At 39.8% G+C, this 25,005-nt stretch overlaps 1 protein-coding gene across 3 annotated transcripts in view; it reads right to left on the bottom strand.

The window, feature by feature from the left end:
* PRKCD (protein kinase C delta) overlaps positions 1 to 25,005 on the bottom strand; it is a 96,398-nt gene that overhangs the window by 52,978 nt on the left and 18,415 nt on the right. The window contains exons 1-2 of one of the 3 annotated variants that reach the window (XM_054977087.1): positions 11,989 to 12,007; positions 1,739 to 1,875 (exon numbers count right to left, since the gene is read on the bottom strand). In XM_054977087.1, coding sequence (XP_054833062.1) covers positions 1,739 to 1,853 — 115 coding nt within the window. In that variant the 5' untranslated portion in view covers positions 1,854 to 1,875; positions 11,989 to 12,007. Of the gene's footprint in view, positions 1 to 1,738; positions 1,876 to 11,988; positions 12,008 to 25,005 lie in introns of those variants that run through there. The other 2 variants (XM_054977086.1, XM_054977088.1) reach the window with 2 other exon arrangements.

Genomic DNA, 25,005 nt, shown 5'->3' with positions numbered 1-25,005 from the left:
CCATTCATGAAAACTATTATGACCAGGTCTATGCTCTGCTCATCCATAGTTCTATAGTGGCACAGTTCTTTGTACACAGTGTTATAAAAAGTTCTCAGAATATGGATAGAACGCATGTGACTTTGTGACCTTCTGCTAGAAGTTCTCTTTCCAGGGAGATCTTTTGCCTTTCTATTCTATGTCACCTATTTTTAAGAACTACACTGTTCTTGAGAGAGATGCAGAGTGGAAAGTTTTTCATTTCTAAAGATTTGCTGTTGTTAATTTTATGATTGTTATTGCCAATAAAATATTAAGCAAGCCTGGGAGTTTCAAAGTTGTAATTAACATTTTCTAGGTGATTATCCCTAGGAATTATGCACGCTTTATTGATTTGTAAACCAGTGGCAAGGATAAAACCTAAACTATAAAATCACAAATTCACCCGAGACACAGAACAAATCAAAACCAAAGATAGAATTCTCATTTATATGGATAGGATAATCACCAATCTGATATGGAACCAACAAGTAATGCAAGTGATATTGCAGACAATGGGGAAGTTGAGGTACCCCAGTGACTTCTGTGGAAATAGATGAGAGGATGATGACATCCATGGAACAGCACACACAATTATTTGAGTGTGTTATAATTCATGAGCCAGCTGTTTTCAATGCTCTTGGGGGAGGGGAATTCTTTTAAAGCTAAACAATGTACATGTACTATTGCCTTACATTTTTTACAAGCATTATTCCAATAAAAACAATTTCTACTTAAAGCTCTTTCTTGGAACGTTAAACCACACTATATATTTATTCTTCCTAATCCAATATTTCAGTTCAAGTATATGCTGGTATAGGGACATAAAATTAACATGTGGTACTTTTATAATATATTTTTACAGCAAGACTTGATCCAGATAGAAGTTATATTGGGCTTTGCTATCTGTCCCTGCTTCCTCCTGTTTTTGCCATAGACTTACCTCACTTCAACATTTCCTTGCTATACACATCTTTGTCTTATTCACTGGATGCATTCCTAATGACTTGGCAGGAACATAGTCTGACAGACATTGCACTCTTAATATTATACCCCCTTACCTTCCTTCATGGAACTCAAGGCAGCTTTTCAAGAGATCTCTCATTTAGGCACTCAGCTTTAGTGAGGCTGCAATTCTCATGTACCCAGACTATTGACTGCCTGAGAATTAATCAAATATTCCCTGAAGCCAAGAATACACTGTAAAGGTAGTAGCTTTATTTCTTTAAACGTTATGAAGGTTAGGGGCTGATGGGGTAAAGGTTGAAGGACCCCTAAGCAGGCAATCCCAGCAGTACAGAAAAAGTCCTCCTGCTGTCAACCTGTTGTTAACCATTTTAAAAAAATTAGCATAAATAGCAAAGTCAGTCAATTATCAAAATATTTTGTTAGTTTAAAAAAATACTTGACCAATACCTTACAATATATGACTGGTCAATTTATCAAATCTTTCTGGACTAATAAAGTAGTCAACCTTAACTACCACTCACACTGAGTTTAAAATAAACTGGCACACAGAGCAAAATTGAACAGGAAAGTGAATACTGTATATCCTGATGGACATGTATATGGGAGTAAGATTCATTCAATTCCATAAGACTTACTTCAGAGTAAATGAGACCAGGTCAAGATGTTCATCCAAACAGATGTCTTCACAGATGTTTTCCAAATCATCTGTGAAGCACCTCACTCTACAAATGGAGCCAGTAAGTCGTCTTACCTGTAGTTAAGGCTTCTTTCATTTTGATTGCACAGAACGGCTGTAGTTGGTCTCCATGGTTCTGTACAGGCCCTAGTTCAAATGAATTGAATGATATTCGTAAGAAGGGAGCCATAGTTCACAGCACTGTTGTGGACCTACACAAGGAAAGCATAAGAAAAAAATGAACCTAAAATGAAAATTGGCCTGGGTCAAAAAAAAAAAAGTCAAGGAAAGACTCAATAAATATTGCTGTCAAACAACAGATGGCATATATTGATACACCTCTACAGCAGGGGTCCTCAATCTAGTTGAGTCTGTACTATTTTTAGAATTTTGTGCAAGGGTGGTGAATGCATCAAAAATGGTTGCTATGGGGCAGAGGGAGGATTGGTTCTTTGCTATACGGAAAATACACTGTTTGGTTTCAGTTTTTAAGGAGGAGGGAGGGTTTAGTTGCCATGCAACCATAGGGAGAGGTTTCAAAGCCAGAGACGTAAGACTGTGTCTATAGTTAAGCCAAGAGTACACAGTTGTGATGTAAATAGCTGGGAGGAGCTCAGCATTTTGCTAGTCTGTCAGCTGGTGAGAAGTGACCTGAAGCTCCCATCATTTTCTGTTCCATTCAATATCAGTTCCAGGATTCAAGAAGTAAGTAGTGCCAGGAAGCATATTGGTGGGCACCATGGCACCCATTGGGAACCACCAAACAACTGTGTGAGCACATCACACTTGTAGAAGAAAGCTTAGGTATAGATTTTCTCCTTGCAGTGTTATCATAAAAAACTCCAATTCAGACTGAAAGTAGGTTTAGTTCACACGGGTTAATCTGTTATTTTTTTTTAAGTAAAACATGTAGTTGTAAAAGATATCTATAAATATTCACCGCTCAGTGAATATGGTAACAGATTTACAGCACATCTTCTAGAATGCAGCTCTATGCAACACATCAGAAATAGCTTATGTTAACCTGATAAAAAAACAACAAAAGTGCTCATGACAAGTCCTGAGTCCGGTTCACACCTTCAGAGGTAAGGTGGATGTCAACCTGAGACAGGACTTTTTCAGTAGTGGCACCTGGTCTCTGGAATGACCTTCCCTTTGTGGTCAGCTTGGCATCTGCTATATTATCTTTTACAGTGTAATCTCATGCAGAGTTATTCCGTCTAAATCTATTGACTTCAATGGGCTTAAACTGGAGTAATTCTTCTTAGGATTGCACTGTTTAGGATCCACTCCATGCCAAAAAAAAAGCGCCAGGCTTTCCTACCCAGGTTTTTAACTGAGAGGTTTGATCTTTTTAGCTTTTTTATGGTCTGCTTCTAGTCTGAGGTCTTTTTTATGGTTATCTTTATGCTGTTTTTAATGTTGCTGATTTGCTTTTAATTAGTTTTTAAATTGATAAATTAGGATGCTTTGACTTGTAAGTCACCTCAAGCAGGAACTCTGGAGAGGCAACATAAACATTTCCTAATTATAGAGATTACAATGGCAAACTACAACTATTTTCAATATCTATCGATAAAAACTAGATTATTTTAAAAGGAACAGCTGGTTTTAATGTTATGATTCACATACAAAAGTATCAAAGAGTAAACATACTAGTTATTCTCCTATGTTAATAATAAAACATGAGCACATACATCTAGGATTAACACTGCTGTCAAATTTTTAAGGAACATTTTGTTTCAATAATTAGTAACTTGGTTCATTCATTATGTCTTTCAGTGGATTCTATACTACTGTCATTTCCCCCTCTTCTATTAAAATAATTTTATACATACATACACAGACTATAGGCCACTGTAAGGTGGACAGTTTCTCATCAAAATCAGCTAAGTTTCTAGGTATTAGAGTGCAGTAGAAGCACCAAGATTAGTTATGCTCATTTGCACTGTTTGATACAATTGTCTGTTTTCTACATCTTCATTGTGTGAGCTACCAATATTATATTTAGTTACATTTCCAGGTTTATTTTACAACACAGCTCAGTATGTAATTTGCAGTAATGACATTACAAGTGAAATCAGTCACAAAACCCATAATTAAGGGCAACCCAGTTATCACTTCCTGTTTTGTTAGTTGTATAGCAGTATCATTCAGCAACAGAACATAGTTGCAAGTTTGTAACTATAACAGAAAATAAAGGTTTTGAGGCATGACATAAAGCAAGACAAGATACTATCCAGGGGGAGCACAAACATGGAGAAAATTAGAAAAAGTAATGGATGCAAATACAATATTAATAAAAACTTAATTCATGAAATGAAAGGTCCTAATTCTGAATCTACCTTGGCAATTTGCAAGACAGATATTACTGTTGTTTATCTTTGGTGATGTAGATTTGATTTCTAATTATGAAAAATATTCTGCTAAATTACATGAGCATTTCTGTTCAATAGGAACAGGTTGGTTATCAGTTCCTTTGGAACAGAAGAACTGAAATAACCATATAATTTAGCAGATTTACAGTGCCATCCCATATGCACTTAATTGGTGTAAGCACCTTTGAACATAGGAAGTCTTATTTATGAACAAGCAAGTTAGTTAGAAGTCAACCACCACTAGTGAATTGAAATATTGACCCAGGCTCCATAAATATTGTGAACCACCACAAAAACTGCACAAATTCTTGGGCTGTGACAGAAAATAAACAGTTTCCTGACCTCATAAATGATAGGTCCTAAACTAAATGTAAACAATGCCACATATATTCATTCTTTTAAAAACTTCTCCGATCATCCTGTTCAACCACAGAGCATTAAGCACAAATTTGCTCCCAGGGGATGTAGTGTTGTGCACAGGCATAGATAGCTTTTAAAGTGGATTGTACAGATTCATGGAGGATGGGTTTATTAGTGGGTACTAGCCATGGTGACCAAAGGGAATCTTTACATTCAGGGGCAGGAAACCTCTGAAAACCAGGAGGCAACATCAGAGGCAGACCCTGACCTCTGTGCTCTGTTGGCCATTATGTAGTTAGGATGCTGGACTGGAAGGACAATTGATCTGATCTGGCAGGGCGGCTCTTCTTTTCTTATGACAGTTTCTTCTTATGAGGTTCTTCAGCACATTAACTGATTGTGATAAAATTATAAGCAACATGCAGAATGAATGAATGAATGAATGAATGGTCTCTTGCCTTGAAAACCCAAGCTGGCACTGTAATAAGTCAGCTGCAACTTGATGTCACTTTACCCATCTAACCACATACATCCTATATAATAAAACTCTAAGACAGAAGCCATGATTTCAGGTTTCCCAAAAATAACAATGTTTTCTTGGGTATTTAAAAAGAAGATTTGCATTCCAAAACAGCTACTAATATGAGAAGCTGCCTTATACTGAGTCAGACTGCCAGTTTCTCAAGATTTGCATCGTCTGCTCCAAGGTCATGGGTACTACTTGATTATTTCAGTGATTAAACCTGCAAGCAAATCTGATGTTCTACCAATGTGCTACAGCCCCATCCCACAGTATGGGCAGTATGAAATAACTCATGAATTCCTGAACATGTTCTCCAGTAACTCTTGATAATTAAGTTTCAGGCAGGTATAGGGTTGCCAGGTCCTTCTATCCTCTCAATGGGAGGATAGGGGCCTGGAACTTACCCTGTAAGTGACTTCATTGCACCGGCTTCTGTAAGTGATGTTATTGCACCAGCCGCAGGAGCGCTCCCACACTCCGGTTTGGGGCCAAATTGGAGTGCAGGGATGCTCCTGCGGCCAGCACGAGGGGTGGAAGCGCACGCACAGCATGTGCTCATGAGGTGCATGCCAGTGGCGGGTACGCTCCAGAGTTTGCTCATCCCACTGATCACTCAGCGATTGGCGGATAAGGGGGCAAATCCCCGGGAGTTTGCCCGCCACCAGCGGGTACCTGGTAACCCTAGGTGGGTAGCTGTGTTGGTTTGCAGTACAACAGCAAGATTTGAGTCCAGTAGCACCTTAAAAGACCAACAAGATTTTCATGCTATAAGCTTTTGAGAGTTAAAGCTCCCTTAATAATTAAGATGTTCCTTATTAGCCCTGAAATCATGATTTCCTGTCTCTTGTGATTGACAGCTGTCTAGAACTTCAAAGAAAAGGTTTTCAAAAAGTAAAGATTATGTAAAAGATCACTCGGTATTTCCAAGAAACCCTTGGCAGGTAAATCTCATGAGTTTGTTTTGGCAAAATTTTTACTTTAAGGCCAGACTAATACCTCAAACAATTCTGGCTTTAAAAATGTGTTTAAATAGGCATTCTACTATACACTCTACAAGAGGGCATTTACAAGAGAAAGAAATAAACAGATACCTTAAAACTAACAACATTTTATTCTAGTATAAGCTTTCATGGACTACAGCCCATGTAGTCTACAAAAACGGTACTGTAGTCTCCAACTGCACTCTCTGGAACTAAGCCGCTTTCCACAGGTTACAGCAGGTCCACAGTACCCATGCAAAGTTGCACAGAAAATTTTTATCTTGCATCACTAGTCTCATATTTAAATAGAGACATATGATGTTAACATGTGATTAACAAACTTGGGCATCAGAGTGAAGAGGCTCCTTTGGGTATTTACCATATGGAACAAAAAAGGACTAGGTTGAATATGCAAAAAAATACTCTTTAATGAGAGTGGTATATGCAACAAAATGGAAGGAAGAATCCAGTCCAGATTTGACTGAATGGATTAATAAACTATATGAATATGAGTTAATGGCATCTTATATACATAATAGGCCAACCCTAGAATTTCAGAAAAAAATTTAAAGCTTTTTTGATTATGTAGCTGAAAATTAAGAGAAACTAAGAACAATTATCAGTAAAATGGATTATCAAATCAGTAATTTCAAATGTTGAATGTAAAATGTTGAATGTAAAATATAATGTATTTTAATATAAGCAAGTAAGGGGATGGAGGGGAGAAACACTGTAGTTTATATATTCTGTTGTATATAATTATCTCTGTTTTATACAACTATGCTATATGATTCTGTTTTAATTTTTGTATTTTTATTACTATTTTGTTTTTTTAAATAAAATATATTATATTAAAAAAAGAAACTACTCTTTAATATCAATTCAAGTGAGGTTTACATATTGTAGGAAAAACAAGAGTTTAACAGCAGATTAAATACTAACAAATGTTGTAAAACAAATTTGCAAATGCTACATCACTTTTTCTTAGATACAGCAAAACTCTCAATCAGTAACACAATAACATTAATTAATAACATTATTTCTTACTATCTGAGCCTTTTAATCCCAGAGAGTACAAACTAGGGCACTCAAGACTGATTCTCTACATCTGATCCAGGGGCTATCCCTGATTGTTACAAACATATACACAAACTTTTCCCTGTATGCATAAAAATCTTGCTGAGAATTCATTTTATGTATCTGATGAACTCCATAAAAGCTTATGCAACAATACATTTGTGAATTGTTAATGGACTTTTTTCTTTTTAATATGAAACTTTGGATGTGGGGGTGGAGTGTGCCATCAAGTCATAGCTGACTTCTGGCGACTTCTGGTGGGGTTTTCAAAGCAAGAGACCAACAGAGATGGTTTGTCATTGCCTGCCCTCTGCTTAGCAACCCTGGTCTTCCTTGGAGGTCTGCCATCCAATAACTAACCAAAACCGACCCTGCTTAGTTTCTGAAATCTGACTAGACTGGCCTTGCCTGGGCTATCCTTGGATAGCACTTGTTAAATTGGTGCTTAAAATCATGATTAAAGCCCACAGGCTGAAGGCAGGAGGAAACTGAGCGAGAGTAGGCTGGACACATTTAAAGGAATACATGATCACATGTCCTATTCCTGGTATCTTAATCATGGTTAATAGTCAGTCAGTCAATGGCTGATGTCAGATGTCCAATTTAACCACAAATAATGTGTGTACAAATCCAAAGTTCAATGTGCAAACCTGTCTCTTCTTTTTTCAACCTAAAAGATATATATATAAAATATAAAAAGTATTTATTATAGATGTGCACCAATGTGAATAAAAACAAGTTTAAAACATAAGGCCTGAATGGCAGGCTACATATATATACTAAAACTTGCTAAAACATCTCAAGATACAGATGATGGTACAGTGCAATGACCAACACAAATAGACCAAGGTACAATACAGAACTGACCAGACGTGTTTCAGCCCTTAGGCCTTCCTCAGTGGTCAATTGTAAACAATTTATGATCAAACACACCCACACATATGGAAACCAATCATGCAATGCTCCCGGTGTTTTACCTAGAGCTTGCGAGAGCCTGAAGATGTATTCTGTATAACTTCCACAACCCAAAATTGCAGCTGCTTCTCCGTATGGCCGGCAGTGAGATAGTGGTTAACAAGTGGGGCATTCAGTTTCTTTGGGGTTGTGGAAGTTATACAGAATACATCTTCAGGCTCTCACAAACTCCTGCAGAAAAGAGGTGTTTTGGATTTACCATCTCCAGACGTTGATGCCTCAGCTAGAGATGAGCACGATCCCCAAAAAATTAACGATCAAGCTGATCGTGGATTGGTGCCAGCGATGATCCTGATTTAACGACCCGCATCGAGCATCTCCTGTTCCCAATCCGTGGATCGTGGAGGCAAAAGCGGAGGGGCGCCCCGCTGTTCCCAGCGATACTAGAACGGTGCGTGATGCTGGTGGCATCTGTGTTTGTGTTTAGCCGTCTGTGTTTGGCCGTCAGAGCTGCCTATCAGGGTTTGCAGGGATGAGATTGGAGTGCTCATGGCTACAGCACACCCCCTTCCCCCTCCCTCCCCTGGCTGTCTTCTCCCAACTGGTGACTGCTTTGCTGCTCCGTGGTTGGAAGGAAGCCCTGCTGATCAAGGAAAGCTGGGCTTCCATTCAGGTTTCCAGGGCGACAGAAGGAGGGCAAACACAGCTCAGGCATTCCCCTGGCTCCGTTGCCAGGGGAATAGATTGCTGGCGCCTGAGTGTCTGGATCCCCAATCCGAGTCCGATCACCCTGATCCAGGCCCCTCCTGATCGCTGGATCGTTGGCCGTGGGTTTTTTTCGATCGTAATGCGGATTGTGCCCATCTCTAGTCTCAGCCACTCTGGTGTGCCCTTCCTTCTCTCTCTCCTCCCCTCCACATTTTCTTATCACATGGGAGAGATTGCATCATCCTTATACCTTTTCATATAGCTGAACTTTTAAGGTTAAAGTGCCATTGTATCTTTACTGCAGATTGATGTAACGCACTCCTATACATTGGAAACCAAGCCTCAGGTGGGTTTGTGATTGGATTTGGAGAACCTAGGGGGTAATTAAGAGCATGTTAGGGAATAATTTTATAATTTGATACATTTTTTCTTTAGAGTGCAACAATAAATGAAGAGCATTGTGTGAATGCAGTCCTGGGTCTACTGCAATATTTGCAGTTTATCACACAATACTAGAGGTAAATTTTGATCCAATACTTTACCTAGAATATTTCTAGCACTTTAGAATGGACTATATTATATTAAAAAATTTCCTCCCCCCATTCTTTTGTTACAGCTCTAGGTAAAACACCAAGAGCATTGCATGATTGGTTTCCATATGTGTGGGTGTGTTTGATGATAAATTGTTTACAATTGACCACTGAGGAAGGCCTAAGGGCCGAAACACGTCTGGTCAGTTCTGTATTGTACCTTAGTCTATTTGTGTTGGTCATTGCACTGTACCATCGTCTGTATCTTGAGATGTTTTAGCAAGTTTTAGTATATATATGTAGCCTGCCATTCAGGCCTTATGTTTTAAACTTGTTTTTATTCACATCTTTTTTCATCCACTTCTCATGCAGAGCATGATGACAGAATTGTGGTCCATGACTACTTTGATTATCCTAAATAAATGAAGATGCATGGCTTAACTGACATTAGTTTTCCCACACTCACTAATTGGGACTCTCACCTAAGATTAAGCTCCAATCATGCCATTTTACGAGGACAGCATAACACTGCACTCTGCATTGTATTATGAAGTTTGAACAAGTTATAACTGTAAAAATGCACATTCAACTGTCTGCTATATAGAACATACTCTTTTTTGCTAGAATAAAAGAAAGGACAAGATTAGCAGGCATTACTACAAGATTTACTTTTTCTAAATGCACATGTATTAGTTTTGTTTTTAAAAGCCAACAACCCCGATTTTAATGGGGTCAGAGTTTGCAGGCCATTGGTGAGGGGAGGGCAGTTCAGCTCACTTCCTCCCCACTGGTGGCTCTGAAACGCCTCACATGATCATTCGGGGGCTGCAGGGTTCAAAGTATCCAGCTGGCCAATACAAGCGGCCAGCTGGGAGGAGGATGGGAACTTCGTCCTCGAGAGGTTTTCTCTCAGGTCCAACCTCCTTCTAACTTAAAAGGAGCCGGCTGGGAGCATGTGGCAGTGGGGCTCCAGACAGCGATTCGGAACTTTTCACTGCTGAGAGCTGCTCAGGCCCATTGGAGCCACTGCATTTACCTTGCTGGCTTGCTCCTTGCCTTGGCCTGTCAGGGAGCAGCATGCTGGGGTTGCGAGGCAGCAGGCCTTCAGCAGCTTCATGCTTCAGGGTGGGTGGCACCATTTCCTTATGGCTTGCTCCTTTACCACCTGCCCTCATTGCCCTCACTGTAGCCTCAGGTGAGCCTTGGCTTGTCAGGGAGCAGTGCAACGGGGTTGCGAGGTGGCAGGTCTCCAGCAGCCATTAGTGGCTCAGCACTCAATCTCTCCCCAAGCAGGTAGGCCTCCACCCAGCCTCATGTGAGACTCAGGAACAGCATGGCAGGCCTTTAGCAGCTTGGCACCCCCCTTTTACCAGAAGCAGGGATCACATCTCCCAGCCATGCCACCAAAACCAGCTACACAGGTCTATAGAGCCCAAGGGAGGCTGCGAACAGGTGGCAGGGCCCTTGGGGGGCAGAGGACCCCAAAATGGCCTGCGACAACTAAGGCCACTCCAGCAGCCTCAGTGTGTTAGTTTTTGTTTTTAAAAAGGGACACACTGGCCGCACTAAGATATCATAGGGCATTCATCACTGGTATAAGCCCGACTAGTTGACTTGCTTATGTATTCCCCTTTTCTTCCTCCTCCACTTGTGCAAAGGGTGTGATTGAAAGGTTCCTAGTTTAGGGAACCTTGTTCCAAAGTCTAATTTGCTGGGATGACTAAATGCAGACTCCTGATCAAACTGAAGTTTGCTTCCTACTCACAAATTTGGATTCTAAACAGGGATTAAGCCATAAAAGTGCTCTTCTGTAATAAGACATTACTCACTCCTCACTTTCTCATGAGCCAGCACAAGAGTAAAAACCCCTGTGACATAGATGCTATGCAACCTAATTGGCATTGTACCATGTTTGTTCTGCTGTTTTGATTAAATGTTTATGTGACATGCTAAAGATGTTAAGTGCTTTCAAAACTGAATTGCAGCTAGATTCTTCTATAGCAGGACCTGTTGTGGTAGTGGCAGGGCTTTTTTTCTGGGAAAAGAGGTAGTGGAACTCAGTGGGTTGCCTTCGGAGAAAATGGTCACATGGCTGGTGGCCCCGCCCCCTGATCTCCAGACAAAGGGGAGTTTAGATTGCCCGAGGGCAATCTAAACTCCCCTCTGTCTGGAGATCAGGGGGGGGGGCCACCAGCCATGTGACCATTTTCAAGAGGTTCCAGAACTCCGTTCCACCGCATTCCAGCTGAAAAAATGCCCTAGGTAGCGGCAAGTAAACATTCCCTCAGATGTAGTTGCAGTTTTGTGCATATGGCCTCCTTGAATAATGGCTGTAATTAGCATAACTTTTCTTGCTCCTGCCTTATTAATCATTTTTCAGATTGAAATGTTCCATTGCCTTGGAACTGAAAGTCCAGTCATATCATTAAGTTCAACGTGCTTCCAATATAAGTCTAAGTTCCCATCACATCCTGTCACTGAAATCTTAATGCTTTGATCACTGTCCACTTTGATAAGATATTTCAGCCCTATTAGCATTCAGCTGATAACACTGGAATTAAAAACAAACAAACATGCTTTAGGTTCCTGCAATTCTTTTATTTGTGCTTCTTTCAGCAGGATAAATAAATAGGTCACTAGTACAATGAAGTTGTTTCATTCTTCTCTGTAGAGCACAAGTTACTGCTCATTTAATACTACTTGAGTTTTTTTCATTAACCCCACTTTTTGGACAGCTGTGCATTTTTGAAATAATCCATATAGAAAATGAATACGAAAGAAAGCTAAGTGAAAATGCTTTTCTTACATACTATGAATACAATACTTACTAATGAATGAAATATTTAATACCTACCATAAACTAAACTCTGTTTCATTAAAGACTGTGGCCTAGAGTCACAAGAAAGGAAAAAACAGTAATGAAATCTAAACAGTAAAAAGAGGATATCTAAATATGTTGAAAACTGAAGCTAGATCTTGCTTGTATTTTCTAAATTATCATAAAAAACACAATCTAAATGACACTTTTGGTAAAACTAAGAAATATGATGGTCAGCGCTATGACCTCAGTCTCAAAATATGTGAAAAGCCATATAACGCTTAAGCTTGAATGAATCATTATTGACGTACAAAGGAAATCTTCTACATAAATAAACTTGTGCAATCTACTTGCCTGAATATCTTTAACCAGCTTTTAAATAGATTAAAAAGGACAAAACTTTGACTGTGAAATATACATGATGTCTTATTAAGTTATTTAAATAATAACTAATAGAATTACTCAAGGCATCTTGGTGGTAGAAAGTGCTGTTAAGTTGTGGCTGACTTATTATGATGACTCCTGCCAGGGTTTTCAAGGCAAGAGACATTCAGAGGTAGTTTGCTGTTGCCTCCCTCTGCATAGAGACCCTGCCTTGGTGATCTCCCATCCAATTACTAACCAAGGCCAACCCTCCTTAGCTTCTGAGATTGGGCTAGCCTGGGCTATCCATGTCAGGGCTGGGAGAGTCTACTGTCAATAAAATATAGCATAAACAATCACTTAAAGTTAACAGAAACCCTGGTAAACAACTATGTCTATAGCTGGTGTTAGAAACTGTGCTCTAGACTGAATTATCTCCCTCTGCTTCCAACTTATATCACTCTATTTTTAAAAAATGGAACGGTGTCCTTTTTATTGTTACTTTTTATGTTGTCTTCCTTTGTAACAGCCAATCTGACTTGCTTGTTGAATAATTTTAAAATATCTGGAACTCATTCATAAGGATTATGAAGAATGTCATCAGCCCTAGCTTGGGGATATAGGGCAGGCACATCTTGTAATTTCATCTAGGGGAGAGGGAGGGAGGGAGGGAGGGAGGGAGTATTGTGAAGGACAAGCTTTAATATATTGAAATACTTATTTTATTTGCGTTTGCTAACACATACAATGCAATTTATTTCTGTACTTTTTAACAGTCTTGCATTAGTGACTGTACAAATATATCTTCTATTTCCTTATATCAAAAGTTCCTTCATAGTAGAGAAATGTCATTTCACAGTTCAACAGGCACAGAAGACCAGTAGGAAATGTTTTTGCCAGCAATTCATATTGGGCAAGTCAGTAGGTGGCACTCTTCCCAACTGAAAGTAAATGATCCCCAGAAGACACAAAACTGTAAAACCACGTATGTGCTTTTAGTTTATCCTAAAACTTCAGTTGTTTCCCAATCATGTTCTAACTCCAGTCATTATTACACACCGTTCCCTGCCAAGCATCCTCTTCATGGTAAAGCCAGATCAAAAATCTTTTGCAATGTGCTCTTAAGTTCTTTGTATGCAATTTAGGCAGAAGGATTTCATTTTATGGTATTTAAATACAGAAATTATAATACTTCTTATTTTATTAATTGCAGAACCTGAATAGTATGAGCTAAGAAGCATCTAAGCAAGGTATCATACTAAGAATTACTGGGAGTCACACATTTTCATGGAGTCTTATTTCAACCAAGGGCCTATTTATGCAATTGTAAACTAAGCTGCAGTATGAATCTTGATGACTACCTCCCTCAAATACTGACAGAAGCACATAAGAGACATGATGATGACAAAAATTCAATCTGTATATTATCCCCACCCCGTGTAAATGATAGATAGCCACTAGATGCTGTTTTTAAGGTCTTGTGTTCCTGGACTTTTAATGGGCTCTTGGAACAGCTACATTTCTCTTATAATTATGATTCTATTACAGAAGTCCTGTACATCTCCATCATATTTCTTGTTTTGCCTATATTGCCTTTTACCTGCTCTTTAAGAATATATAACCAGATCATCTATTTTCTACAAAAGACTAATCTGTTTCATGTTTCCCCCTCCACCCAGAAAACATACAGAAATCCACAAGATATTGGATTTATTGGATATAATATGATGGAAGCTTGCATTTATTCTTGTATTATTTATTAGAAGCAGATTAACAGTCTTCTTGTATATGACAAGAAAAGAAAAATCAGAACTGTCATGTTTGCAGGATGCAAGTTATTCTGACATTAGTATATTACAATGAATTTGGGTGTGGGGTGGGGGAATGTGGTACAGAGAACAGAGTATCACACTAGAACTGGAGAGAACTGTCTTCAAATCTCCACTCAGGAACAATGTTCACAAAGTGACCATTGGCCAATCATTTTTTCTTAGCCTGTTAAGATAAAATTGAAGGGAGAAACATGATACTTAGTTTAGACTTAAATTAACCTAGAATAGAGCTTTCTGTATTATGGTCAAATACATTGAACTATGAGAGCTGTCTCTCCTAAACATGGACAGTTAAACTAAATGGAAGCCAGGTATTATACTAATGTCTTTAAGTAAAATTAGTGCCTTAGTCTGCACAAAAATTCTGAAAAGCATTGGGATAGAAATGTTCTATTGATAGTGAGAAGCACCTCCTCTTGTAACATGCATAGAGAACAGATATTAATAGAGTGACATGGTGTAACAAATTTGCAGCCCCTTCTCAAATAGATTTTTGTGAACATGAGTTACATATCAAGCATATAATATGAAAATCCAATACACACTCCATACAGTCTATTGTTCAAGGTGCAACTAATTGTCAACAATCAGCAAAGTAGACATGAAGCAATCCTAAGCAATTTTACTCAGGAGTAAATCCCATTTGACTCAATGGGGCTTATTCTCCAGAAAGTATTCTAAGCACTGTACTGCCAGTTACTGTTTGAGACCTTATTATTCTTAGCGTGTGTTATTTGTTATTCCAGCATCTGGCCACTTCTTTTTTTCAAGTTGCAGCCAATTTATGGCAACCCTGTAGGGTTTTCAGAGGTGGTTTGCCATTGCCTGCCTCTGTGTAGCAATGATGAACTGTCTTGGTGGTCTCTAAGTACTAACCAGGGCTGATCCAGTTTAACTTCTGAGATCAGGCTAGCCTAGTTTATCCCTATTGGTTACATGGTAGGAGCTTTTTGCTAGTTTCTCCACAACTGTCATCATTCAAGAATGTAAGAGCTGATAGTGATCTAGGGCACTATCTGATTTATTTTAAGGGAAAATATATTTCATCCGTGCTACTTAGAAAACATATAAGCTATGACCACATATCTGTTGGAGGTACACAGAGAAAAACATTGCTTTTCTGCATGTTTGATGGTTAAATGGATTTATTTCAATATGCTGGAGACGTACTTGAAAGCAAAACCCATGACAACCAATTACAATTTACTTCTCAATCTGGTCAGTATTCAACATAAGTTCCATGTGGATCTTCCAAGCCTCCTTTTTCTAGGCCCTTTGCCAGTTTTTTAAATAATGCAGATTCATTTCAAACCTGATAAAATGACTGGATAGTGTCTAACAAGGAATTTTTAAGTTAAACATCCCATTCTGTGTGTAACACTTCTGAATTCCTGTCAGGTAGGAATTCTCTTTAGAATACAAGAGTTCTGATCTGAATTGTCTTCCTTGCAGAATGGAACTGCATTCAGGGTTTTTGTCCATTTTCTACTGATGGGGTGAATGGGAAGATGAATGGGCTGTAACTATGGCACATTAATTTGGATATGCCTTGGATATGTGTTATTATGAAACCATGGGCTGTAGCACATATTGAACACATACAAAACACACATGCATCTACAAAACACATTGTCCACATTCACACTAAGTTCACTAACATTTGTAATAGATTCTTGGAAGGATGCAAAATGGAACATCTGGTATAACAGTGAAAGGTGGAACAGCACAAGTGACATTCATCCAGCCTTGTAAGTATCTAGAGAGGTTTAAGGACTGTGGCATTTTAGTTAAGTTTTGTTAATCATACAGCACATTCTATGATTGCCATGCTAAGCATCTCCCCCGCCCCCCTCCTCATCCTTCCCATGAGAAATTCAGCTCTATATACATGCTTCTCATCCTTCAATGCTTTTGTGGATGAGATTCCTAAACTAGCACAATCAACTTTATGAAATGTTCAATGGAAATTTACCATATATCCCTACAGACTTTGACAGAATTATGAGACAAATATGACGATCCTATCCCTCCTCTTACCTTTGCAGTAGTGGATTTTATGGGAAATATTTCCCCTGATTTTCAATCTGGCTAACTTATCTAGATACTTTGTAAAAACAGAGTTCCTGACAAAAATATTAATAAAAAAGACTCCAGAAGATAGAAGTTCTGCTTTACACAAAACAAACCAACAACGGTCTCAACTTTACATATTCGCTGATTCCATAAAATAGCTATTTATTAAGATCTCTAACATATTGCAACACGTTACTTCTAGAGCTCCTGATCAAAATTACATAAAAGTTCCTCCCCTATTTATTTACTGCCACTATAATACAGTTTTTCCTCAATGGCAATTTGAAAGATTTCTGTTTGCTTTTGTAAATTTACACATGACAGACACATGGCCTTTGTAACTGGGGAAGTATTAGTGTTACCTAATTGCAACTAAGACACTATGGAATGTTAGTAATCTCACAGTTCGTTCTACCAAGAGGACAACAACAATGACATTTTGTTCTCTAGTGACAGCAAAATTGTGTTCAAAAGACTGATGTATTTGTCAAGACCCACCCCTTCCAAACTGGTATTACTTCCAAATTTATTATTTTTTTAAGCAGAAGCACTATAGATTCAGGATACAGCTACTTTTTCCAAACAGTCAGGCAAAAAATCTCACTCAGTTGGAAAATGGAACAAAGTGCGTTTGTAACATTTATTAAAAAGCAAAAACTGAAGTAAGAGTACAAGAAAATCAAGCCACAACCAATACTGAACCTACTGCAAATTTATCACTGGCAAGTAGGAGAACTAAGGAGTCCTGATCAATTCAACCAGTCTCTCATGTTGAACTCATGCTGAAATCTGAAGTGAAAACAAAGATGACAGAAACTTGTTTTGTTATATTTGTTTTCAACTCAAATCTGTTAAAGCAGACCATCTAATGAGTTATAACTGATAAGTATAATTTTTTTAACTATTTTCTCACTCTGACACTTTATGCTTTTCAGGGTATCTATTCTCCAATGGCAAAAAGATGAGGAAGACAAGTAGTGGAATCTCATGCAAACAGAAATGTTCAGGAGAGATCATATAAATATTTTAAATAAGAAAAGATTCTTTATTTGCCATAGAGTATATAACATGAGCTGCAACAACCAACAAGGAAGTACCTTGTGTGTATGTGATATGCCATCAAGTCGTCTCCAAACCATGCAACCTTATGAATGAAAGACCTCCAAAATGTCCAATTGTAACAGACTTGCTCAGATCTTGCAAACTGGAAGACATAGCTTCTTTTACTGAGTCAAGCCATCTCGTTTTGGGTCATCCTCTTTTCCTACTGCCTTCCACTTTTCCTAGCATTATTGATCTTTCCAGAGAGTCTAATCATGATGTGACCAACGTACAATAGCCTCAGTTTTGTCATTTTAGCTTCTAGAGAGAACTCAGGCTTTATGTAAGCTAGAACCCACTTATTTGTCTTTTTGGCTGTCTATAGTATCTGCAAAACTCTCCTCCAGCACGATATTACAAATGAATCAATTTTCTTCCTGCCAGCTTTCTTCATTGTCCATCTTGCACATCCATACGAAGTAATGGGGAATACCATACTTTGGATTATCTTGGTCCCCAGAGAAATATCCTTAGCCTGAAGGATCTTTTCTAGTTCCCTCACAGCCTCCAAGTCTCAATCTTCTTCTGATTTCTTGGTTGCAGTCTCTTTTGGCTAATAATTGAGCCAAGGAACAGAAAATCTTGAAAACAATTTAAATTTCCTCATTGTCAATTTTAAAATTGTGTAATTCCTCAGTAGTCATTACTTCTTGAGGTTTAGCTGTAATCCTGCTTTATCACTTTCTCCTTTAACCTTCACCAGTAGTCGTTTCAAGTCTTCAATATTTTCTGCCAGTAATGTGGTATTATCTTCGTATCTCAAACTGTTAATGTTCCTTCTACCAATTTTCACTCCATCTTCTGCTAAATCTAATCCAGATTTCCTTATGATATGCTCTAGAGGTTGAACAAGTAGAGAGATAATATGCATCCTTGTCTGACACCTTTGCCAATTGGAAACCATTCTGTTTTCTCATATTCTGTCCTAACAGTAGCCACTTGTCCAGAGTAAAGGTTGCTCATCAACACAGATGTTGTGGCACTCCAATTTCTTTTAACATCATCCATAGCTTTTCATGATCCACACAGTTAAAATCTTTGATTTAATCTATAAAACATAGGCTGATTTTCTTCTGAAATTCCCTGATATGTTCCATTGGCCATTGTAAATTTGAAATGTGATCTCAAGTGCCTTTTCTGAATCCAGCTTGAACATCTGGTATTTCTCATTCCATATATGACAAGAGTCTTTGCTGTAGAATTTTGAGCATCACTTTCCTTGCATGGGAATTAATGAGACGGTCCAATAGTTGCTGCACTCTTTGGCATTCCCTTTTTTGGAACTGGAATACAGACTGAGCATTTCCAGTCTGTGGACCATTGTTTGGTTTTCCATATTTTTTGACAGATTTTTGTTAAGAATTTAATGGACTCAGTTTATGTAGCTTGAAATAGCTCTATTGGTATCCCATCTACTCCAGGTGCTTCGTTTCTCCCATTTGTTTTAGTGCAGCTTTCACTTCATTTTCTAAGATTTCTGGTTCTTCGTCAAATGATTCTTTTTTCCATCTCTTCTGTATAGTCCTTCAATGTATTTCCATCTTTCCTCAATTTTATCCTGATCAGATACTGTATTTCTGTGTTGAACTTTCAGCATCCCAAACCATGGTTTGAATTTCCCTTTGATTTTAAGGATCTTGTAGAACAGATCTCTTGTTCTTCCTTTTTTGTTGTTCTCTTCTATTGCATTGCACTGGTTATTATAATAGACTTCTTTGTCTCTGTGAGCAAGTAGCTGAAAAGCTACATTTAGAATTCTGACTATTTTTGTCATCTTTTGCTTTTGCTTCTCATCTGTTTATAGTAATTTTAAGGGTTTCCTCAGTCATCCTTTAGGTTTCTCCTTTCTTTTGGCTACAGGAATAGTCTTTGCACATTTTTCCTTGGTAATATCTCTGGTTTCAGCCCATATTTCTTCTGGTTCATAATTAAACTTAGTGTTGCAAATCTGTTCTTTACATAGTCTTTAAATTCTTTAGGGATATTATTTAGATCATGTTTTGGCACTATAATTCTTTTAATGTTTCTCTTCAGCTCTATTCTATTTTTTGATATTAGCAATTCATGATCTGTACCAGAATCAGCTCCTGGCCTTATTTTAGCAGGGGGGATGGAATTTCTCCATTGTTTGCTTCCAATTATGTAATCTATTTGGTTCCTAGTTTGGCCACCTGGTAATTCCAGGTAATTGTCTTTTGGATTGTCTAAAGCACGTGTTAGCAATGAACAGATTGCTGGCTTCACAAAATTCTGTCACTCTCCTACTTTATTTAATTATTCCAGTCCAAATTTTTCAACAATGTTCAATTCTGCTTTGTCCCCTTTTGAGTTCCAGTGACCTATATCAGTTCAAAAAGACAGTATGTCACCATTCTCCTGTCAATGGTACTGCAATTTGGTACAAATTAGGGGTGTGTGTGCAGGTAGAGAAACTGGTGTAGTATAGACATTCTTTTGATTTCTGTATATCAAATTATAGGTTTTGTTATTAATTTGGGTCCAAATGAATTTATGTTACCTAATTGGAATCTCAGTACAAGTGTATTTTATATATGAAGCTGTAAAAATCCTTCTGCCATTTCAATTGCTCCAAGCAGGAAACTGATGGTCTAATGTGGTGGCATATTCAGTGTGTGTTGTGGTATATCTATCTACAATATTTTAGTCAAACCATTATCTTCTGAAGGTGCTTGTAATTGTTATTCCACCTCTTCTGCAAGGGTGGTTAGTTAATTTTGACAGTCCATTCTGGAGCTGAATTAGGGTCGCCAGGCCTCCTCAACCTCCCGGCGGGGGATTGGGACCTGGCACTTACCTGTGGAGGTGGGGTGTGCGTGGGCACAAAGTGCGTGCATGCTCCCACAAGCGTAGTGATGTCACTTCCAGGAAGTGATGTCATCATGCAGCCCCTGGGAGCGCACACACCCTCTGCTGGGGCCCAGATTTGGGATGCTGCTCCTGCCCTCCACAGCAGCCCAAAATGCCCCCGTTTCAGCGCAGATCAGGCTTGTTTCAGGTGCATTTTGGGCCACTGTGGAGTGGCCCCAATTCGGGCCTGATCCGGGCTGAAATGGGCCCAATCCAGGTGGCTGCAGTGCGCGGGAGCATGCAGCTCCGCAGGGGAGCGCACACAGAAGGTGCACTCCCCTCCGCTGGCCAGGTAAGCGGGGGTGGGGGGGCCAGGGGATCCCCCACCCCGGTGAGGGTCTGGCATCCCTAAGATGAATAGATGTGAGTGAATTCTAGAACTGGGGGGGGGACTGAGAGTTAAGCAGCAATTCTGTGGATCTTTGCAATATAAGGCTCTAGAGTAATATGACAAGATTTATTCCCAGTGCCTTCTTTTCCCTTCCAATAGGAACCCAGTTGCTTAGTTTTTCACGAACCTATGTGAAGCGAGAGTAGAAAACTGGTGCCATACCTCACAGAACATGCTATAGAGTCCATTTGAGAGCTTATGAGGTAGCACTGGTCACCCACTGAGCTTCCATGGTAGAAATGGGGAGCCAGTCTGGTGGTGTGGTTAAGACTGGCAGGGCTCTGATCTGGAGAACCAGATTTGATTCCCCACTCCTTCACTTGAAGCCAGCTGGGTGACCTTGAGTCAGTCACAGGTCTCTCAGAGCTCTTTCAGCTCCACCTATTCTACGTGGTGCTGCCCTTGAATACAGTACAACTGGATCAACATGTAGCAGCCCAGTCTACCTCTGTGGCTCAGAGGCAGAGCATCTGTAGGCATGTAAAAGGTCCCAGGTTCAACCCCCAGCATCTCAAGTGGAAAAGATAAGGAAGGGAGTGATAAGAAAGCCCACCTCCTTAAAACCCTCCACTGCTAGTCTTAGTAGACAATACTACCTTGATGGGCCAACAGTCTGAGGCAGCACCATGTGTTCATGAGGTTTGGGTGGTTTAGTCATACTACACCTTGTGGAGAAATGAACTGCACTACATCACACTATTGAGAGTTTGGGGGCTACAAGAAGTTTGTCTGTTGGTACAAGGACAGGAAACAGGAGAGAAGTTAATTGCCCTAACATTAATGGCTCTAACACATACCCAGTACTTAAGGCAAATACTTGTAGCTAGCAGAGAACAATCAGAGGCCCATCTCATGCCCTGTTAGGATCATGACACCTAGAAGGTGACAGAGACTTGGGGATGCCAAATGCTAGACTGTATTTCTTCCTTGAAAGGACAGCAAGAGAAGGATTGACCCATGAGGGGGGCAGGCCAACAGAGAATTGAATTGCATGGACATGAGGGAAATGGTGTCCATTTTTTTTGTGAAATCCATCTCAGCTGAATCCATCTTGATGGTTGCCATTACCACATGAAGCTAACAAAGAGCAGGGAGCCTAGTCAAATAAGGCAATGGATAACTAATAGAAAACTGTACCTTTAAGAATAAGGAGCCTGCCCTAGAATAACAGCGAGGCTATGTTTACATAAGAGGCAGAGGAATGAGTATATGTACATTTAGTTTGTAACCTTGCATGATCTGTTGCTGTGCAGAGTACATGTGTGGAGAGTTTCTTTTAATAAACTTATTGTTTTAAATCATGGGTTCCCAATCTTTTTGAGCCTGTGGGCACCTTTGGAATTGTGACACAGAATAGTCTGCAGGAGGTGGAGCCAACCACAAAATGTCAAGGAGTGAGGTTGTGCTTAACTTTAATAGTAACTCTTCAATATGCCAGGCAGAAACTCTGTTGCCTTTTAAAATAAACATATTGTTTAATCCAGGGATTTCAAACTTTTTTTGTATGAGGTTTGTTTTAAATTTTAAAATAAAAATATTATTTAAAAAAGAAAAAGAAATGAACAGTGGTGGTTTGCCATTGCCTTCTTCCACATAGTGACGTTGTCATGCCCTGGCATGAGTGAGCTCGGTGCTCATTTTTCTGGGCTGCCTGCTGGTGGCAGGCGATCTCCAGGGGACTTGCCACAACGCAGCAAACCCCCAGGGCATTGCCCGCCACCAGCAAGCACCTGAGAAGCCCAGTCCTTGCGTATGTTAAGGCCTCCACCTTATGTATAAACCAAATGTTATATAAAATAACATTTGGTTTATATACTGCCCTTCAGGACAACTTAACTCCCGCTCAGAGCGGTTTACAGAGTATTTTACAGAGTTATTACAGTTACAGAGTTACAGAGTTATTATTCCCACAACAAACACTCTGTGAGGTAGATGGAGCTGAGAGAGCTCCTAGAAGCTGTGACTGACCCAACATCACCCAGCTGGCTTCAAGCAGAGGAGGAGTAGGGAATCAAACCTGGTTCTCCAGATTAGAGTCCCACACTTTTAACCACTACATCAAACATACACACACACACACACACACACACACATGAGGCCACCGAATGAGATTGTCCAGAACTTTGGAGTTGGGTGCCATCTATATGCTGATGACACCGAGTTCTATATATTTTCTTATCCAAGATGTGTATGTCTTGGTTCTGAGCTGGTGCTTTGAGGCTGTGGTCAGGCACCTAAGGCAGAACAAACTGAAACTGAATCCAGATAAGACAGACGTAACGCTGGTAGGGAAGGTTGACATTCTAGGGGGACTGAATCCACTTGTCCTAGACAGAGTGAAGCTTGCTTTCTCAGAGCAGATCAAGAGCTTGGGGGTGCTCATGGACTCTGTCTTGCTCTTTGAAAAGCAGGTTGGCATAGCAGCCTGGAGCATCTTTTATTAGCTACATCTGGTGTGCCAACTCTCTCGCCACCTAAACTCAGCCAATCTGTCCATGATGATCCATGTTCTGTAACCTCATGGTGGGGTTACTGCAACATGCTCTTGCGGGATTGCCCGTGAAGACAGTCAGGAAGTCACAACTGGTCCAAAATGCAGCAGCCCAACTATTGTCAGGGGCTAGCCACTAGGAACATATGTTACCCATTTTGAAACAGCTACACTGTCTGCCAGTTTATTTTGGAGTTCAATTCAAGATGACCTTTAAAACCATTCATGACCTGGGACCCACACATTCCACCACTTAGGGTAGCCTATCTGGCATTAACCAGAGCCTGGAACTTTTCCATCACAGCCCCTGCTCTGTGGAATGGGGTCCCTGTGGGCCACCAAGGGTAGGCAAAGTGGGACATTTGCCAATCAGAGCTGCTTGTGGGCCCACTCACAGTGATGGCTTCTACAAATGAGGGAGGGAGTCTGGGGAAATCAGCTGACAGCAAGGGGAGAGCCATGTCCCTCCTCTCTCAGTCTGGTGATTGCACGCTGGGAAGGAAGCACTGGAAGGAAGTAGCGCTCCTCTCCTATGCCTCAGCTCATGTAGCACCAGCTGCCGGTCCTCCAGCAGTCTGTCATCAAGGCCTCCTCCTCATCCAGCAAGTAAAGTAGGGCCTTTTTTGGCTGGGAGAGGGGAGTGTCCAATGACAAGAGTGTGGTTGAAGATGGAGGGGGTGGGTAGCAGCAGCTTCCATCCCAGCCCCAATGTTCTGCAAAGGCTTCTGAATGAGGGAGCCTGGAGGGAATCAGTTGTCTGTAGAGTAGGAGCAGACTCCCTCAGCTTCCCTCCCCTTTTTAGTCCTCTGCCTTTATGCCAGCCATCCTTCCCTTGTGAGCCAGGCAGAATGCAGCTGGTGAGGAACCGTGTGTGTGTGTGCATGCACTATGCATGCACACTGCTCACCAACATCTTAGCCTGAGCTCTTGTAGCAGCAGCTGCTTGGCCTCATCCATGCATCCCTGAGTGATCCTCCAGCAAGTTGCACAGGAGCCAAGCCAGAGGCTCAGTGGCTTTGGGTGTGTGAGAGGTGAATAGGTGTTGCGACACACAAGAATACACACACTCTTCTGTGATCTCCACCATAAAAGCCTCATTTTGAGCTCAGGAGAAGAAATAGACACGTTGACTCTTGAAAGCTCATATCCTGGAAATCTAGTTGGTCTTTAAGATGCTACTGGACTTGAATCCAGTATGCTGCAACCCAGGAATGTCAAAGTGGACACAAATAATACTCTGTTTTTTGTGTATAAAGAAAGGGAGGGTATCTGTTTTTTTTAAAAAAATTGATATCACTTAACCTTCATTGCAGAATGATCCATTTTTGTTGTAGAGTCAGTAACAATGTAAACTGCGGTTCAAATGTTTTTTACTTGTAAAAGCCATTACATTGATGTTTCTAAAAATATTTACAGGAAGGATTCCAAGAAAATAAATATTTTCTATATTGCTTCTCAGAATAAATTGCTTTTCAGGGCAATTCATTTTGTAATCTTTAAAGCCTGTGCAATACTATGAGCAGTGCCAGATAAGATGGGCAGTAGAAATGCCCCCCTCCAATTCTAATACATAATGCTTTAGAACACTACAGGAAAAACACATCATTTCTCTAACTAAGATATCATGTATCTAAACATAGACAAAGATTATTAGGCAGTGAAAATTCAAAAAATCAACAGAGCAACAGGAGCTTCTTATCTAGCTGGATGATACAGGAAGGGGAATTGCGTCTCAGGGCATGATGAAGAAACCTGCAGTTTGCAAGGTCTTAAAATGGAATACAGGATGTGATACTTAACTGAATTATATGGTACTGAATGTAAAATAGGTTTCAAGATTCACTGAAAGCAGACATATTCTTTACATGAATATGTACTAGGATCAGGGGCCTAAACATTACCCATTTGAAATATATTGCTGCAGATAGTGGACA

The sequence above is a fragment of the Eublepharis macularius genome, chromosome 4 (genome assembly GCF_028583425.1).
Source record: "Eublepharis macularius isolate TG4126 chromosome 4, MPM_Emac_v1.0, whole genome shotgun sequence".
In the NCBI taxonomy this organism is placed as follows: Eukaryota; Metazoa; Chordata; class Lepidosauria; order Squamata; family Eublepharidae; genus Eublepharis; species Eublepharis macularius.
Note: the sequence above shows the minus strand (reverse complement) of the source record. Positions and strands in the feature narration are given on the sequence as shown.